We start from the raw sequence: 19,675 nt of genomic DNA, 5'->3' as shown, positions 1-19,675 counted from the left end.
TATTTGGTTCTGTTTGTACGTTCATTTATGAGGTTGAATACCTGCTTGCTTGTGTTTATGTTAGGTGCAGTTTTCCTGGCTTTGTCTGTATAAATGTGGGCCTGTAATTGGTTGTCTAGTTATGTTTGGATAACTGTGTATTTGGTTGTTTGTACATCTGCAAGAGGGCGCGTACCCACTTTTTCTATGGCACTGTTTACCTAGATGTTTGTCCCTGTGTATGTAGGTATGTACTTGGTTGTTTGTACATCTGCCTGGGCCTGTGTACCGGATTATTTGCACAAGATCATGGTGCTGTCAACCTGCATTTTTTGTGTGTAAGTACCTGACTAATTACCATAATGTTTGTAGTTGTGTAGTGCTTGTTGTTGGTACTTCGAGATCGTCTGCCCGTCTCATTAGTAGTGTATCCACGTGTACTTCAGCGCCTGTGAACACTTACACAGACAGCCGCAGGCCTCACTACTTCTGCCCAGACATTTCGATTGCCACCCCTGGGGGTCTGTGGTGTTCATGGCTGCAGCTCCTGCTGCTGGGCTAGGCATGCTCCCAGCAGTGACTGCCGCCTGCTGCTGAATGGCACCTCCATGGGGGCCATATGTGCTGCACATCAGAGGCTGGGGTGTGGTGGCAGACACCCGCCAGGGACAGAGCATCTAAACCTCGCATATTTTCAGGTGGACGCGCGGAGATGATTGGGAAATGAGGGCGGGGGGTGAGTAGCCCAAGGGGGCAAATGGGCTACTGATGAGAAGCAGGAATGCACATGTCCGGCGATGTCTGGGCAGCTGAGGCCTGACTCTCAAGTAAAAATCAGAGCGCACCGTGGCAATGACCCCTCCCCAGTGACGTGTTAAGGGAAGTAATTCGATTCAGAGCTCCGCGTTCTTGCTGCCCAAGGGCATCCGTGTATCTAGGCTTTGCCCCCGATGTATTCCTGTGGAAGAGTAATGACAGCCAGATCTGTAATGTCCCAGGGATGCGAGGCGGAGAAGCACTAAAGATTTGTCTCAAGAGGTGCATCCTGTGGGATTCACGCCTCACGCTGGAGTAACAGCAGCCGAGAGACAAGAAAAGGCAGGCCCCGGACGGGATTATTAGCTTTCGGCTCTGGGTGGTTATGCAGCTGTTCAGAGCACCGAATCCCAGGATTATAGGAGAATGGCCCAACATTGCTTAACTGGGAGACCACAATATCCATGGGGTGGGGGCAAGTTGCATGGGTTGGTGGGAGATGCCACTGTCTTCGTTGAATTTAAACAAAGGGATACTTGAATATATTGACTTTTTCTATATTGAATGATACAGAGTATTGCATTGTCCAAGTAGATTCTTTCATGAGCTGAGAGGATGTGCAAGAGATGCTCCCTCCCCTACGTCACTGTAACCTGCTACAGACCCCTCCTGGGTTTGGGTAGCTTTCTGTGTTCTGGGAGGTGCATGGAGCAGATACTCTTTACCAACCCGCTTTCCACCTCCACGCCCACTTTCCTTAAACCAGGCAGCTCCACGGGAGGATTCTCCCTAGTTATGTTATAACGTATGAAACTGCATAAATCATATTGGTACATTATGTTGTTTCCATCTGCTGTTTCCATCCTACTCAACCACTGTGGATAGATGAGGAACTACTCCATGGTATGTGGAATTTAACTCCACATACCATGATATAGTGTCCGAATAACTAGAATAGAGTCCCACATATCTGGAGTGGAATTTTGAATGTAATAACAAGTGACTTAATCTGGAACAAGGATGCTTACTAGATGTGTTAAGTCCCCCCAATGGTCAGGTTGAATTCTGGATGCCACCCAGTCTCCTTTCATGTCACATTATAAGATCAGATAAGCCTGGTATATCCTTACATGTGATCAGGTGTTGCATAGCTAAGCAGAATGTCACCCCAAAACTCAAGCTAAGCATGCAACAGTCAACCCGAGCCTAGAATATATTGTACTATATAAATATCCACATCACATAAGTCAGTATTCAGCAAACGACACCAAGTGAAGTTTGTAACAGTGCAAATTCGCTATAGAAAATAAGGGCCACTTGAATTGTGTGACTCTGTGGGCATAGTGTTTTCTTTGCATAATTATTGATTTGTACCACTTGACACATAACCCACACTCTGCTGCATGCTTTGCAAAAATAATTGTTTCTAAATCAAACAGGTCCAAAGCTTTAAAAAAATTGTGAAACATGATGCAGCACAGTGGCAGACCCTTTTAACAAATGAACTGGTCAACTTTCAGTTACTAATTTCTGAGATCATGTGTTAAACTGGCACTAATATGGTGATTCTTTTACAGTGCCTGTACTAATGTGTGTTCAAATGTCCAAATAGCAAAACAATAATGTCACACATTTTTATGCCTCATATTTTAGTTAATCATATTGCATATGTTGGTCTCCAACTACCACACTATACCAGTGGACCTAAGAAAAATGCTTTAGTATAATGTTACATAAAACTCCAAATGTTCCCAAATCCAATAATAATCTGAGAGTCATTAAACAAAACAGCTTCCTCTGTATAGCTGAATCCACACCAAGTATGCATAACCTGCAAATGTACCATAGACGATGGCCATTATAGATCACAGCACCGGGAGACCACACATTACAGCAGGATACCATACATTTCAGCACCGGGACACTCTTTGGAGTATCTGTGCACTCTATAAATCCCACATGATCATCTCATCATCATCATCATTAAATATCCAGCCTTTCAATGCTACAAGCAAAGTCTCCTAGTACCCTCCCAAATATTTAATGAACCATAAATTACTAACAACATTTAACCCACAATAAACAACCACCAACTCTGTTACAAATTGTCCAGCCAAACATCAATGCCACAGTGGGAATGTAGGACATCCATCCTTAAACCATGTTGAAAAACTCAATATAAAACCTCCACTAAAAAGATATATCTGTGTAAAAACCCAGGAATAAAAATCACTAACCCAACATTAAACTTCTACAAAACGGAAACACCAAAACCTCTAACCAAACGTTGAGGCCTTGTATACACCTAACTCTCAAATATGAAACAAAAATACATATTTGTGAAAAAACTAACATTAAAGCCTCTTACTAGTCATCTACTCTCTGCAAAAACCAAATGCCAACACTTTTTATAAATCCTCTTACATTTACCTGAAAACTCAACATTAGAAAATCTAATAAAACCTTTATCCTTCAAACCCCCAATCAATACACTAAACACCTCTAAAAACAAACACTAAAACACTTAACCAAATATTCAACTAAAATAACAGCTGTGAACAAAAATGTAATCTGTTCAAAATCCCAACATCTAAACCTCTAACAAAAAATGTAAATCCATTTAATCACTCCACACCAGATTGGTCACCAAGCATTTTACCCAGAAAAATGTGCTTCAAAACCACTTCTCAAAAATTTGGGCAGTGCTAACATCCAACACTAACATATTTAGCTAAACTTGAAATCCCTACAAAAACTCAATACCAAATTCTCTGGCCACATGTTTGACTTGTGTAAAATATTCATACAAATATATCTCAGCAACTACAAACCACATCCAAAACCTCAAACTAATCCGTCAAACTGTGCAAGAAAGAACCAGTGCTAAAATCTTCTACTAAACAAAAGGTCTACAGCAAACCCTCATGATAATTTCCCAAATAATCCAACCCTAAAAGATCTAGCTGCATGTTTAATGCCTTCAATCGAAATAATGCAACACCAAAAACCCCAACTAAATATTATATATATATGTGTGTGTGTGTGTCTCAGCATGCATCTACTCCAAAAAATCCCTGACTAATCATCTGCCCTCCAAACAACAAGCCCTCTAACCAAATAGCTAATCAAACTGAAACAAGACGTTAAATATTTGAACAAAACATTTAGTCTTACACAAATTTCCACTAAAACCTTTAATTTCACATCAATTTCCAGGTAGCACAAAATTGTATTACCTAACATCAAAGCTCCTACATATCAACATTATCTCTAACCTGACATATAACCTACTGCACAAACAGCCAAAGTCACCCTTTCGACATTCAAAGCTAAATAATGTTGCTAACTCTTTCCTGGAATCCTACTTAGTAAAACAAATCCTATAACCTGGCATGCTGCCCACCTCCCAGAAACCACACAAACTTACACCAACCATCAAGTTCTTCTTTGAAACACACCCTAAAGCTCCTAGCCAATTGCTAGATCCAGTAAAATCACAACAGTAAAACTCCTTTCAAAGTATCACACCGTACAACTAAATGTCTCACCTTTTACAGTCCCTAACTATAAAGTGCTCAAATTGTTATGCTTAGCCACACACACCCACAAGCCATATTTAATTTGCCAAACCACACACCCACATTCAACACCTCAACTTGAAGGCAGTGTATCAATGCTATGCTTACTTGCTCAATTCGGATCCACTACTACCTAGAAACATCTAACCATTTCTAAGATCTCCTCAAACAGGGCTTGGCTTGGAGCTCATACAGCCAAAGAAAATGCTTTAATATCAGCCCCATAACACGCAAGGGGCCCGGGCCACAACTTTTTATAAATTGGAGCCAAACATTTTATTTTAAATCACAAATTTGCAAATGCATTGGCTAAACAGACTTACAATTTACAGACACTACAGGAGAACAGCTTTTGAATATTTCGGTACTGCAGTGTCTGAAAGCAGCAAAAAATGCTTGGGCTTGTAAGAACTTTTTCTATGCTGCTTCTTCTGAGCTTTTTTTAGGGCTGGATGGGCTGAGCATCTCTGAGCCCCTACTGTGCTGAAAGCAGCTCCCTGAATTCTAAGGTACCAGGGGTTGTATCCCATATCCTCCTTTCAGTCCTGTTCTCGAAACCCAAGCATTCAAAATTCAAACGGAATATTCAAAACCTCCTTCCACAACTCCTTCCCGCGTCTAATAAATCAGGGTAATGAGTTAATTAGTTAAAAAAAAAAGTAATGAGGACTTGCATATTGGAAGCTCGTGCACCGTCACTACTCCGAAAAGCACTATGATTCCCCAAATAACCACACCTCAGTAATCGTCAAAGTAACTAAAAAAAAACATGCTAACCAACCCTAAACTTAAAAATATATGATCAGTCGTTAAACTGAATTTACATGGGAAATATCAGACATGCAACTCCCTTCAGCATCTTCAATGAATCTGTGTTTTTAGATTTCTATCATCCAGTCTTCAACTACCAAACCCTAACCATTATAACATTCATGCAATAAACTTTAGACCCATAAAGTTCTACTTCCCGAATAAAAAAAACACTCCCTTCAAATATTAGCCCATCAAAGCTGCCGGCCACGCATCGGGCTGATGGGAAGGTGTTTGCTCCACTAGGCGAAGTGATATTTCTGCCTTTCACGCTCCACCGACATGGCACTGCCATTTGCTGCTTGCAATCTAGAACAGTTCCTGCAGGTGGCCCGTTAGCCAGCCAGGGTATCTCGTTTAGTCCTAGAACTTTCTCTGACCCCACAAACCTACCTGGCCTTCTGAGAATCTTGAAACCATCCTCATCCGTCCATTCATCCATCCATTCATTCATCCATCCATCCATTCATCCATCCATTCATCCAAAGGAGTGGAAGCGACTGGTCAATTCATCACCCAGATTACATGTCCGCCAAGGCAGAGAGGGAAGAAGAAAGAAGGGCACTGGGTGGTGGCCGGTGAAAAGAGAGGACAGGAAGGAAGAGGGAAGATAGAGAGACCAGGGGTGAAGAGGGCTCCTGGAGGTACAGAGTTGAAGTGGGTTAAGCAAGCAGGTGGATACGTATTGCAGAAGAGAAGAAAATAGAACAGAGAAACCGAACGGAGGGCGGTGAAGAGAGGGAAGAAAGAAATGGAAAAGAGGAAAAAATGAGAGGGCGGTAAACCGCAAGAAGGGAGACGGGTTCTAGAATGGTGGTCTAAAGTTGAAGAACAGAGACGGGGCACAGAAGGTAGGGCGATGGTCTTAGAAAGAGAGGATGGGAAGGAGAGAGGAGCACAGGAACTCTATACAAGAGAGAGGGTCAATTAGTGACAGATAGAAAGTGATATTGAGAAAGGAAAGGGAGAGGGCACCAGGCTCAGGGTGGGTGAGGAGGAGGAGTGCAGAAAGGGAAAGGAGCAAGAGAGGGGAAGAAGAGACGAGAGTAGAAAGAGAAGGCACGGCGGCTGGTAAAGTGACAGAGACACGCGGGACTGAGAAGAGAGAGGAGTGGGGGACAGAAAGAGACGGACGTACAGACAGAAGGGAGTGGGTGCACTCGGCCAAGGGAGGAGACAGAAGAGCTGCAGAGAGACAGGAGCTGCTCCTGTTACTCACCCCCCAGAGCAGCAGCAGGAGAAACAGGTTCCTCTCCATGTCCAGGTAGGGCAGGCAGCTGCTGAGCTCGAACCCTGCGGGCTATGCTCCAGGCTCCCGCAGGCGGGCTCCAGAGGTCCCGAGCGCGGCTGTGTGCTGGGGTGCCGGTGAGGAGGTGGGACTGTCCGGGCTCAGGCGCATCCCCTCCGCTCCCGGGAGAAGGGCTCAGGGCACTGCTGCGGCGGGGATCCCAACACCTGCCTCCAGTGCTTAGGCTCGGCCCCCTGCTATTAAAGCCCGGCCCGTTCTCCTCCCACTGGCTGCAGCGTGCGCCACCATCACTGCCAAGGCTGGACTGCCCCTCCCTGGCTCCCTCCCACCAGCCTAGAGCACCGACAACAAGCACAGGCTGCTGCCTTCTGACTCTTTAGAGATAATCCTTGGAACCGAGCCCCGAAGACACTTAGCTGCTAATAATGTTTGAAAAAAAAAACTGAAATGAACTAGAATGACGACTCGTGTTTCCGCCTCCTCCCCCCGTGCCTCCCAATCACTGCCAGAGCTGCATCCCGGCGCAAGCGGGGAATCCCAGGGGATGCTGCCAGTGTCGAACCATCGCGCGCCGCTAGCATCACCAGGCTGCCCGTGCGGGGCACTGGGGCGGTGCGCAGCTCACTGCCTGGGCTCTGTGCTTCCAGCTCTGAGTGGGACCATCTATGCTGCGGGCGGTATCTGTTGAGGCAGCTGTGCGACGGCCAGGAGATCTCTCGTGGCACTAGGAGACTCTGTGGTGTCCACTGTGTGAGGATGCATCTGGTGCTATAGAGGATTACATGCCACCCAAGAATATCTCTTGTGGCACCAGTAGACTCTGTGGTGTCCGCTGTGTCAGGATGTATTTGGTGCCTTGGAGGATTATGTGACATGCAAGGATGTCTCTCGTGGCACCTGTAGACTCTCTGGTGACTGCTGTGTGAGGATCATGTCCCAGGCGAGGATATCTCTCATGGCACCTGTAGACTCTGTGGTGCTTGCTGTGCAAGGATGTATCTGATGCTATAGATGGTCATGTTCAACGTGAGGATATCTCTTGTGGCATCAGTAAACTCTGTGGTGTCTGTTGTGTGAGAATGTATCTGGTGGTATAGAGGATTATGTGCCACAAGAGATTATCTCTCGTGACACCAGTAGATTCTGTGGCATCCGCTGTGTAGGAATGTCTCTAATGCTATCGAGGATCATGTGCCAGGCGAGAATATCTCTCATGGCACCTGTAGACTCTGTGGTGTTTGCTGTGCAAGGATGTATCTGATGCTAATGATGGTCATTTTCAACATGAGGATAGCTCTCGTGGCACCAGTAGACTCTGTGGTGTCCACTGTGTGAGGATGTATCTGGTGCTATAGAGGATCATGTGCCACGCGAGAATATCTCTCATGGCACCAGTAGAGTCTGTGGTGGCCGCTCTGTGAGGATGTATCTGGTGCTATAGAGAATCTTGTGCCATGCAAGGGTATCTCACGTGACACCAATAGACTCTGTGGTGTCTGTTGTGTGAGGATGTGTCTGGTGCTATAGAGGATCGTGTGTCACGTGAGGCTATCTCTCGTAGCACTAGTAGAATCTGTGGTGTCGGCTGTGTGCGGATGTATCTGGTGCTATAGAGGATCCTGTACCATGCAAGGATATCCCTTGTGGCACCCGTAGAGTCTGTGGTGTCTGCTGTGTGAAGATGTATCTGGTGCTATGAAGGATCATGTGCCATGCGAGGACGCGAGGATATCTCACATGAGATTAGTAGATTCTGCGGTGTCCGCTGTATGAGGATGTATGTGGTGTTGTGGAGGATTATGTGCCATGAGCCACATGAGGATATCTATGTTGATATTACTGTATTATATAGTATTTCCCACACGGAGATCACCGGTGATACTTCAGGATTATGAGGTATCTTTTATATGAGCCTGTTTCTGGTGATACTAGTGGATTTTGTGGTATCCTCTGTGTGAGGATGCATCTGGTGATTATGGGCCAGATGTAGGTAGAAAGCAAATTGCAAGTTGCAAATTGCGAGTCCTTCCGACTCGCAATTTGCAACCCGCAATTTGCTATGCAGAAAGGTGTCTCAGACACCTTCTGCGACTTGCTATGGGGTCGCAAAGACCCACCTCATTGATATTCATAAGGTGGGTCGCAGTTTGTGACCCCATAGCGAGTCTAGGCACTCACGGGGATGGTGGCCTGCTGGAGACAGCAGACCACCATGTTCGTGACTGCTTTTCAATAAAGCAGTTTTTTTTTCTATCTGCAGCCCGTTTTCCTTAAAGGAAAACGAGCTGCAAATAGAAACAATTACCGAAACCTTTTGTTTCGGGTTTTTTCAGAGCAGGCAGTGGTATATAGGACCACTGCCTGCTCTGAAAAAATAATTTTGTGATCATTCACAAAGGGGAAGGGGTCCCATGGGGACACCTTCCCGTTTGCGAATGGGTTACCATCCACTTCAAATGGATGGTAACTGCGAGTTGATTTGCGACCGCTTTTGCAGTCGCAAATCAACTTACATCGCGGTGCGAGTCGCAAATAGGAAGGGAACACCCCTTCCTATTTGCGAGTCGGAAACACATTTTGCGAGTTGGTTCCGACTCGCAAAATGTGTTTCTGCATCGCATGCGGGCATTAGCGCCTCGCAAACGGCGTTTTTCGCCGTTTGCGAGGCGCTAATGCCTTGCTACATCTGGCCCTATGTGCCATGTGAGAATATTTCTGTGATACTAGTGTAATATGTGGTATTTACCATGCAAGAAGACCCATTGATATCACAGGATTACATGGTATTGTTTATAGGAGGCTGTGTCTGGTAATACTAGTGAATTCTGTGGTATCTGCTGTGTGAGAATGTATCTGATACTATTGAGGATTATGCGCCACACAAGGCTATTGCTGGTGATACCAGTGTTATATATGGTATTTCCGATGCCGATATGCCCACTGATATTAGAGAATTATGTGGTATCTTTTATATGAAGCTCTTTCTGGTGATACTAGTGGATTTTGTGGTATTTGACACAGGAGGATATCAATTCATATGTTCAATTCAGTTCACGAGTTGCGTAAAGTGCATGGCTATCCAACACAGGCTTCCAAGCACTATCCGACCTGGATATAGTGATAGATGTTAAGGCATAAAGATACGTTTTCAATTGTTTTCTGAAGCTCATTAAGTTGTCATCTGGTCTCAGACTGGTGGGTAATAAATTCCAGAGTTTCAGAGCGAGCTAGGCGAACAAACAACCTGCATCTCTAGCTCTCTTAACTCTGGGGACAAGAAGAAGGTCTAGATTGTTTGACCCGAGATTTCTATTGGTCCGATGGGGATCGACAAGCTGATGAAGAATGCCCTGACCCACTTTATATTTTGCCCGATGTGTGATGCATACATCCTTGAATTGTATTCTGTTGTATATTGGCAGCCAGTGCTGGGTATGGAGTGCTGTGCTTGCTGGTTGAGTTTTAGGAATACCTACCAGTATTGGTGTTGCAGCATTCTGGAAAATCTGAAGTTTTTTAATACTTGGGCTACCCAGCTGAAGGTAGTTGCCATAATCAAGGCGAGAAAGAATTAGTCCTTGAATCACTGTCCTTCGGACATCCAGTCTGATGGTGACTGGCCTGCGGGTGTGCTGAGAGCCACCAGAGATGGTGAACTTGACAGCTAGTTAACGGAGGTGCTGGTAGCGACAAATTATATAGCTGGAGTCAAAGGTGCGGGCTGGTAAAGCGACTCAGTGGATTTCCAGCAGTATGGAAATTACATGTTTATACTTCTTCAGGTCTTGGGTGAGAGGTGAGTAAGAAGCTCCAGTGTGATTTATGGGAAGCCATGGGGCAGGACATTGACACATCCAGATGCAAGTGTATGGGTGCTTAAGCAGCAGTTTCAAAGTTGCTTTCTGGGTGGAACCAATTTGTGTTCCTAAAGAGCTGACACTAGGCTGTTTTTATTTTCTTGGCAATATGCTCCTTGAAGGTGAACTAGTGTACAGGGTGAATTCAAGTGACTTTTAGGTTGAAGGTTTGGGTTCGCCCATCTGGGTCCATGTCACAGAGCAAAGTGTGGATTAGTTTTTGCTTGTTGGTGTTAGCAAATAACATGAATTACCTCTTGGTTTTGTAGAGCTTTAGGTAGGTGCTGGACATCCAAGTCTGGATGAAGAGCCAGCAGTGTTTAAGGTGTAGAATATCTGGAGCAGAGAAGGCTTTCTAGTACTGTTGTGTGTCATTGAAATATTGGTGAATTTTGATACTGTTTTGTGTGTGTATAACCCCAAGGGGCTTTATGTAGAGTTTTACGAAGCCAGAGACATGATGTAACCATGGGAGACTTCGATGGTGATATGGATGTTCTCAAACCTGGAGGGCCCATGTGAATGAACTGGTGCCATTTGCATAAGTAGAGAGGATAACCAGTAAAGTACTTTGCCAGTGAAGCCTCTTCAAGATTTAAGGGAGTTGATGAGTATGGGATGATCAATGGTGTAAGATGCAGCTGAGAGGTTTATGAAAATCAAGAGACAAAGGCATTTTATCTGTGGTTAGGATACCATTGTTAGCAATTTGTAAGATAGGTTTCTTCACGCTGCCGCAGCCAGCTGAAGCCATATTAATAATCATGCAGGAGGTAGTTGGCAGCATTGATGTGATCTTGAAGTTGAGCATAGACCGCCTTTTTGATGATTTTGCAGATAAAGGCAGGTGAGCGGTGGGTCAGTAAGTGGTAAGGTTACCTTGTTCTAGTAGGGGGTTTCTTCAGGAGTGGGAGCCTCTCGCCATTATCAGAGTTTCTGGGTAAATGCCTTGATTGAGGGCGTGAGCAGGAGTACATGAGAATATCTCTGGTAAATAAGGATATCACTTGCAAAGCTGGTCGATTCTTTAGGACTCGGAAGCCACCAGAAGACCCTTACCCCAGCACCAGTCATACACCAACCGACAAGGCACTCATTTCGTTGGAAGAAGTATTTATTTTATATACTTTCATCAAAATCAAATACATTAATCAATTTATGCAAATCAACTTAATGCAAATCACTCTATTAAACATTTCACTGCAAATCCAAAATTCCTATCTACTGATATACGTAATTTTTACATTTGTAACCATAAATCATTTTGACAGGATCCCTTCCTGTCCTGAACTTCCTTTGGACCACACAGGGACTGGTCGTCACCTGTATCCCTGGGGGGGCGGTACCCCTGCTTCCTCTGTTCCTTGCCCCCATGCTCAGGGTTCCGCCCCCTCTCCAAACACCAATCAGCCAAGGGGTGTACCGGGTCGGCCCAGGGCATGAGCCCTGTGACCACCCCAGTGATCTGGGCTCCCTACCCCCAATCTGGTGTGTCCATCCGCAGGTTGGTCCAGGACTTCAGGATCCTATCACTGTTGTTATACCGGGGCCCCACCCTTGGGGACCCCTCTGTTGCTTCAGGTTACTTTAGTCTCTCTTCTTCCACCAAATACTAAGGAGAGGGTGGGTGGGTCAACAGGAAGCCTGACAGTTCAGGCCGCCGCGCCAAGAAGAAGAAGGCCAAGCCTTCTCGGGGAGGGGCGCTTTTAAGCCCCCCACTGGCTCGCCGCGGCCTAAACCGGTCTGGCTCCATCGTCGGACCAACGTTTTCCTCCCCAGCGCCACTTCCGTCCCCACACCTCGCGAGGCGTGAGGGTGGAAGTAGCCAGCCAGCCTGCGCACAACCAGTGCGAGGGTCCGGCCCCAGGCGCCTCCGACCACTAAGGGGTCGGGCTCCCCCAATGTTGGGGGGGGCGATTTTCCATAGTATCTGCCACATACAGTTATCTCTGATACTGGTGTATTCTGTGGCACTTCCAGTGAGGATATCGCTAGTTATGCTATAAGATTATGTGACATCTACTAAGGTAAGCTATTTTGTGATACACATGGATTCTGTGGTGTCTGCCACATGGGAATATCTTTGGGGATAAATTTGCAGATTATGTGAAACCCGTCACATGTCAATATGTCTGGAGATATTTGTAGTTTCTGAGATATCACTCATGTGATGATATCTCTTGTGGTTCTTAGCTATTACAGTGCATATGATATTTCTGGAAATACTAGTGTATTATGTGGTATGTGACACTTGAAGACAGCTTTTATGATACTTATATATTCCGTGGAATGTTTCCTGACAATATCTTCCATGTTATTAGTGAGTTCTATAACATATGCCATGAGTTATTGTGTTGTCTTTTGTGGCATTATCTCTGGGAGTATTGTGTGTTATGTAGTACTTGATTTGTTGAAATATGCTCTATTGGTATTAGAGGAGTCAGCCGCATCTGCACTGAATAGATATTTGTGACGTTAGAGGGTTTCCTGGAATCTGCTCTACGAGGAAATCAGTGATGGCACTAGTATGATGCAAGGTATTTGCCATGTGTGGATTTTGCTGTGTTTTTAGTGATTTTATGTTGTGTATTCTGTGAGATTACATCTAGATGTGTTAGTGCATTCTATATTATCTGCTTTGTGAAGCTACCCCTGGTAATCAGACTGGTGCTTTGATATGTTCAGTGTGAGGGTACAGCCTGTGGCTTGTATAAATTCTGTGGTGTCTGCTGTTCTCATATGTCTGTTCTTTCCCTTCTCTGTAAATGTCTTGTTTAATTAATGGACTCCGGTATCAGTTGTGAGTTGGTGATCTTATTGGATTATGTGGTGGCTGCTGTGGGGATAGGTCACTACAAATTGGTGGATTCACTGACATCTGCTGTGCAGATTTACCTGATGATTTGCGCAGAGCCAATATATGTGGGTGTTGCTGGTGGTTAGAATATTGTGAATTATCGTTTGTGAGGGTCTACCAGACAATTTGAGTGCATTTTGCAATATCTTATGTTTTTTTCGAGCTATGACAATAGTTTAGTAGGTACTTCTCTGCAGCATGAGAACTGGTTGTTACAGTTGATACTGTGCTGTATGCTGCTAGCTTACCTTGTGTGGATTGAGTAGTTTCTGCCTCATCTTTTGTTACAGTAGTATGGCGAGTCTGTTTTTATTATGTGGCGCCTGTCGAGTGAGGAAATAACCATTGGTTTCTGTGGATTCAGTAGTGTCTTTTCTGAACCTCAGTGATTTTCATGGATTCTGTAGTCGTAACATCTGTGTTTTTGGCAGATTCTTGATATTTTTTGTGTTGATGCCATTTGTTATTTTGTTGGGTTTGTAGTATGTACTGTAAACATATTGCTTGTGATTGCAGTGGACTTTATGGTGTCTGTGTTATGATGCCATTTTTGTATTTTAATGAATTTTGAGGTACCTCTGGTGATGCTATTATTGGTGCTTAAGTGAATTTTGTGGCTTATGCTGTGCTGATGTTAACTGCCATCTGCACGGATTCTGTGCTTATTTTTGGTGTGAGGAATTCACTTTTAGTTGGTGGGTTTTACTGCTCTGCCCACAGAACATGGCAGTGATGGTACCACTGGGGATTTCTGTGGGCAGAGCAATATATTCTGTGGCGATATTACTAACAGTTTGCAAGAATGTTGTGCTACCTTCAGTATGAGCCAACCGTATGTTTTGGTGGATTCTGATGTATCCACTAAGATTGCTGATTGGTGGATTCTGTAATATCTGTTGTTATTGTATAACTAGTCATTAGTGAGTATTTTGGGGTATCTGCAGGATGCTGATTGTGTTGACTTGTGTGAATTGTGTAGTATCTGCAATTTGGGGATTTGACCATGCTTTTGTGGATTCAGTGGTATCTTCCGTGTGAGAGTATCACTAGCAACAAACGTATTTTGAAATACCTTCTATACGGATGTTAGTGGTTAAATTAGTAGATTCTGCATTATTTGCATTACTGAGTGTCGCTGCTGCTCTGTTGATCTTCTATGCAGATGTATCTGGTCAGTGAATACTCTTGTATGTGATGTGACACCAGTAAACTCTTTGTTATATTCTATGTGAATCGATATTGGTATCTGCTGTATGAGCCTATTTAGTTATCCTCAGGGTGTGTGGTATTTGCATTCTGAATATTTCCCTTGTGAATTATATGCATTTTTTAGTATTACATTTGTGTGGCTATCTCTGGTGTTGATTGCATATCTGATGATGCTGTGGCTGCTTTAATGCGTTAGTGGCTGGGTGAGTCTATTAAGTGGTTTTCTGTGGCTTGTGGTATTTGTTTGGATGGCTGTCTTTGATTTGTGTGGATATTCTGGCATTTTCTTTGTGAGGATAACTAGGCAGTTGGTGGACTCTGGTGCCTGCTATGTGAGATCACCTGGTGATTTTCATGCCTTGCAATGTCTTTCTCTATGAGGAATCCCTTCCTGATTTGTGTGGATTTTCTTGCATTTTTTGTGAAAGGATATCACTGGTGATCTGGCGTGGACTTTGTGGTATCTGCTATGCAACAGCATATGGTGATTTGGTGTGTCTTGCTATATTTGGTCTTTGGGATTCTCCTTCGTGATTTGTGTAAGCTCTGTGGAATGTGCTGTGTAAGGATATCATTGGTGATTTACTATCGTCTGTATTTCTAGTGTACTTTAAATGGAGCAGTTACCAGGCCAACTAATCGAGGCAATGAGGCTTCATCGCACTTTTGTTTTTTTTGTTGCCATGTTTTCAATGCTTTGAAGCACCTAATGAAGGCATAATTACTACACAAATGTCTTGAAGAAAAAGATTTCTATTGCTTCAGAGAGAAAGCTGTTATGAAGTTCCTGAACATTACAACATAGTTTAGCAATTGCTTCACACGGACGCGGCCCACCCTGGAACATGCCCAGATGGGAGAACACCTAGCTGATTTCTGGGTGTCTGCCAACTCTTTGATGACGCCGTGTTGGCATGCATGTGGTTTACTCATCTCAGCTCGGTGCGATCTGATAAGAACGTGGCGTGCAATACAGACGCAGATTATGGGTGTTTTATCGGGTGGCACATCAGGTGTGCACATTATGGGTGCAACACTTTAGGTCAACGTTGGGTATTTGGAGTACCGATAACTGCAGACAGCTCAAGTTTATCTTTGCAATTCTTTCAGTGTTTGCAAGATGCTAGAACTCTGCAGTTCATCCAGTCATGTGATCAGTATGTCATCCAATTTTGTTTAATATTTGCACTTTGGTAATTGTGGTTTTGATTTTTAGCATTATAAACAGAGTGAAGGGAGTACAATGCACAGAAAAGAGCACTGTATGCAATGTTCGCAGCAGACTTAGGAAATCTGGAGACCTCTAGGAATCGTATTAACTACCTATTGGCAGTAGGATCAGGGACACCTTAAGGATTTTTGTGGCCCTGGCCTAAATGGATTTTGGGGTTCCCTCTGCGGAATAGCTTTGAATTTATGATCCAGTTTTAACTTTTTCATGCCGTCTTTGGCCAGGTCACTGACAGAGCACAAGCACACTAAACCATTTTCTAAATTCGTTTACATCTAATATTCAGGGATATAGACGTGTTTTTACTATTGTAACACAGTCGGTGCTCAATAATAATAATCAAATGATCTCTGTAACACCCACCGATTTCTCATTTGTGAGGACCTGTTTTGATCTAAAAAAAACTTTCTATGAATTGTGCATGAAGCATAAACACAGCATTTCTCTGCAACATGTCTGTAATAGTCCCACACATCACCCACAATACAAATACATTGAAGGAAAAAAGTATTTAAAACACTATGTTTAAGAACTTTTCAAGGTCATCAAGGCACGACTTTCTGCAAAACACGGCTGTCTCTATCAGGGCCCCCCTGAAAGGCTGGAGCCCTGGGCCAGAGCCCACTTTGCCCATGCCTTAAAACGTCACTAAGTAGGGTCACTTAAGGTACGCTGTATCTTGCACAGGGTTTTTCTGGAAGACTAACTCATCTCACAAGATTTGCACAGCTTTCAACTTATTCTATTTCATTTGGTTGACTTTGAGCTAGCAATAATTAAGTCTCCTCTATCAGACTGCTTTAGCTGTATGATTGCAATATACCTCTTCTGACATAAAGAAGCTCAGAAGAACACATAGCAAGCTGCCCCAATGAGTAGCTCATAAGCTACTGGTAGCTCGCCAGTTCCCTGAAAGTAGCTCTCCTATGTGCAGCCCTGCCTACTACATTAGAAGCTATTACTTGGTTGAATTAATATATATATTCCAAAATTGAGAGTGAGTTTTGGAAAATAAATTATGTGTACCTTCAGAACTTCTAAGCTGATACTTTGACAAAAATGGTTGAATTTTCAAAATATATTCAAATATGATATTTAAGTGATAAAACATGTGGTGTTGGGAGAGATTGTTACCTTAGTGCTAGGGGCACTGCGGATATGGCTGTTATGTATTACGCAAGGAGATCTATTCCAAATTGACAAAGATTATTTATATTATTGCTTGCAACTCTGCCTGTTACACTAAGGCCATCACTGCTAGTAGTGTTGCATGGGGTAGCCACTATTGTAAACTTGTCTGATGTGGTCTCTATTACAAAATTATTAATATTAGTAGCTCATATTACAGCACAGGTTGGAGAGTCCTGGCGTATAGCCTCGTGCTGTATCTCACCCAGAATCACCTATATCGCAGGGATTGACCATTCCAGGATGTGAACTTACTACACCATTCCGAGTTTTTCCTTGCATATTGGGAAACTGCATTGGTATTCAGAGTTCTCACAGTGAATTCTGCTTGTTATTCCTGAATCCTGGACATTTTAGAGGACATATTCCAATAGGTTTTATTTTTTGAAATGTGTCTTTAGAAAACGTAGGTGCAGTTACACAGCATACAGTAATACAGCATGTTTCAAGATACCAATTCGGGTAGAATCTCCCATTTCGAGACAGTTAGGGAATTCTGGGATATTCTGAAGAAAAGTCTTTAAACATTCCACCACGTATTGGCCCCTACAAAACTATTTTGCTTGTGTTACGTAAATATTAAATTGTGGCAAAATTATGATTTCCATGCAGGTTATCATGTATGACATTGCAAACTATAGAGGTTGCGAACATTTCAATCGACTTTGACAAAAGTTTCAAAAACAAAAAAAGCGTATGCAACTTTGCACATCACAAGTTTGTACTTCTTTCTAAACATGCGAAAGAGCTATAATATTAGTAAAAAATATACTTGCATGATGAGACAACGACTCTTGATACTTTATGTGCCATGTATTTAGTGGTTACCACCATATAAGTCTCTAATTGACTGAAGCCATTCTCAATAGAATTGTAGGTGACCTGATAGTTGTCATCGTGGCAATGAGACACCACTGCTTTAAGAATGTTTAAATTAAAAAAGCCAGCTACTGGAGACCTCATTCAAGGTTAGATGAAGGCCAAAGATCAAGTGTCCAGCAGCCATCTCCAGTAAAACCTGTTTGTTCACAACGACTTGTTGACTCGTCAAGGCACGCCTGGGATTAGTCTGTCTGTGCCAATGGCAAGTGTGGTTAGTTCTTTCTGCCTTGCGCTTTTTCTGTGAAACAGTGTACTTGAGGCATGTACTTATACTGGGGGGAGGTGGGGTCAAGCTACCAGCGCCAGAATGCAGGTAGTAAGCTGGATGGGTTGACCTTCTCGCAACGCACAACTTGATATGCCTGATGTTGGTAAGGGTGAGAGTTGCCTGGCCCTTACAAAGTTGTTGGACAAATAAGCCCCATACTTTAGATATTGAAGAAGGTGGAGTGGGAATAGTAATGTTGGAAGTAATTTTTTTTCTCGCTAGGAAGGTAGTGAATTCTGGGAATAATCTTCCAGCATAAATGGTGGAGGGATCTGATTTGTCCTGGTGGGGAAACAGGAAACTATATAGTATAAAACAAACACAGAATGATTTTTCTTGTAGCATGGTCATAGCCGTGAAGGCCTAAGTACTGCATGGTAGAAGCACGTCATGATTTGCTTTAGCTTTTTGCATAGATACATAGTGTATATTTATAGGGGACATTGAAAATGATATAATTTTGCTTTTGCAAATGTAGTATTTAAAAAAACAAACATAAGTTTCCAAAAAATAACCTCATCTTGAAGGAGAAACACTGTACAAACCTTACTTTTAACTGGACAACTGACTACACAAAAACTATTTTGGCAAATATCCACATGTTTGTGATGGAGTATCCCTCCCACCAAAGTCTAAATCAGACCCCAAGATTTTAGTCCTTTCTCAAATATTCACACATTGCCTTGCCCCCTAAGCAAAGGTGACACCATCTAATTTCACACCCTTAACTCAGAGAATTATAACTGCAAAAAACAATCCTGAGTCCTAATAAGACACTCTGGGCCTCATTCTGAGGCTGGCGGGCGGCGGTAGCCGCCCGCCTGGCTGGAACCGCCAAATGGCCGCTCCGCGGTCGAAAGACCGCGGAGGCCATTCTGGTTTTCCCGCTGGGCTGGCGGGCGACCGCCAGGAGGCCGCCCGCTAGCCCAGCGGGAAACCCCTTCCCACGAGGAAGCCGGCTCCGAATGGAGCCGGCGGAGTGGGAAGGTGCGACGGGTGCAGTTGCACCCGTCGCGTATTTCAGTGTCTGCAAAGCAGACACTGAAATACTTTGTGGGGCCCTCTTACAGGGGCCCCTGCAGTGCCCATGCCAGAGGTCGGAGCCGCCAGGAACAGGATGGCGGTGAGGGGGTCGGAATCCCCCATGGCGGCGCAGCAAGCTGCGCCGCCATGGGGGATTCCCAGGGCAGCGGAAAACCGGCGGGAGACCGCCGGTTTTCCTCTTCTGACCGCGGCCAAACCGCCGCGGTCAGAATGCCCTGCGGGGCACCGCCAGCCTGTTGGCGGTGCTCCCGCATCCCCGGCCCGGAATGACCCCCTCTATCTGCTTATGGGACCCCTTTGAATCAGGAGTATTCCAGCACCACCACTTTCCCATGGGGAAGTCAAAGCAACAAAGCATGACTTTGAAAAGATTATCAGTCAACACTGTCCCATTGCACACCTCAGCTCATGGAAAGGCACTGCAGTACTGTTAGTCTCTGAGGATGTCACCTCCAACACACAGGGAAGTGAAAGCAACAGAGCCTCGCTTAGCCAGGAGTGTCCTTTCAAAAACTCTGTAGTGACAAGGATCTTTTGGGACCTGGAAGTCCCCATGTGAACAAACTGGCATCATATGGAAAGGTCAAAGGAGAACCAGTGAAGACACTGCTGGTGAATGACATTTGAGAGTCCAGGGTGCAAATGAGGGTGGGATGGCTGACCTTGTCAAAGGCAACTGAGAAGGCAAGCAGTATAAAGAGACATGGGTTTCGTCTTCATTTGTGGCCATCTGTACATCAAGTGAAGGTTGACATAACAGCCCGACC

At 44.2% G+C, this 19,675-nt stretch overlaps 1 protein-coding gene across 1 annotated transcript in view; it reads right to left on the bottom strand.

The window, feature by feature from the left end:
* The window catches only part of NGFR (nerve growth factor receptor), a 104,442-nt gene extending 97,646 nt beyond the window's left edge, over positions 1-6,796 (bottom strand). The window contains exon 1 of the mRNA XM_069237794.1: positions 6,343-6,796. Coding sequence (XP_069093895.1) covers positions 6,343-6,381 — 39 coding nt within the window. The 5' untranslated portion in view covers positions 6,382-6,796. The remainder of the gene's footprint in view (positions 1-6,342) is intronic.
* Positions 6,797-19,675: the final 12,879 nt, after the last annotated feature.

The sequence above is a fragment of the Pleurodeles waltl genome, chromosome 6, assembly GCF_031143425.1.
Source record: "Pleurodeles waltl isolate 20211129_DDA chromosome 6, aPleWal1.hap1.20221129, whole genome shotgun sequence".
In the NCBI taxonomy this organism is placed as follows: Eukaryota; Metazoa; Chordata; class Amphibia; order Caudata; family Salamandridae; genus Pleurodeles; species Pleurodeles waltl.
The sequence above is the reverse complement of the archived record's forward strand: the minus strand, read 5'-3'. Positions and strand labels throughout refer to the sequence as shown.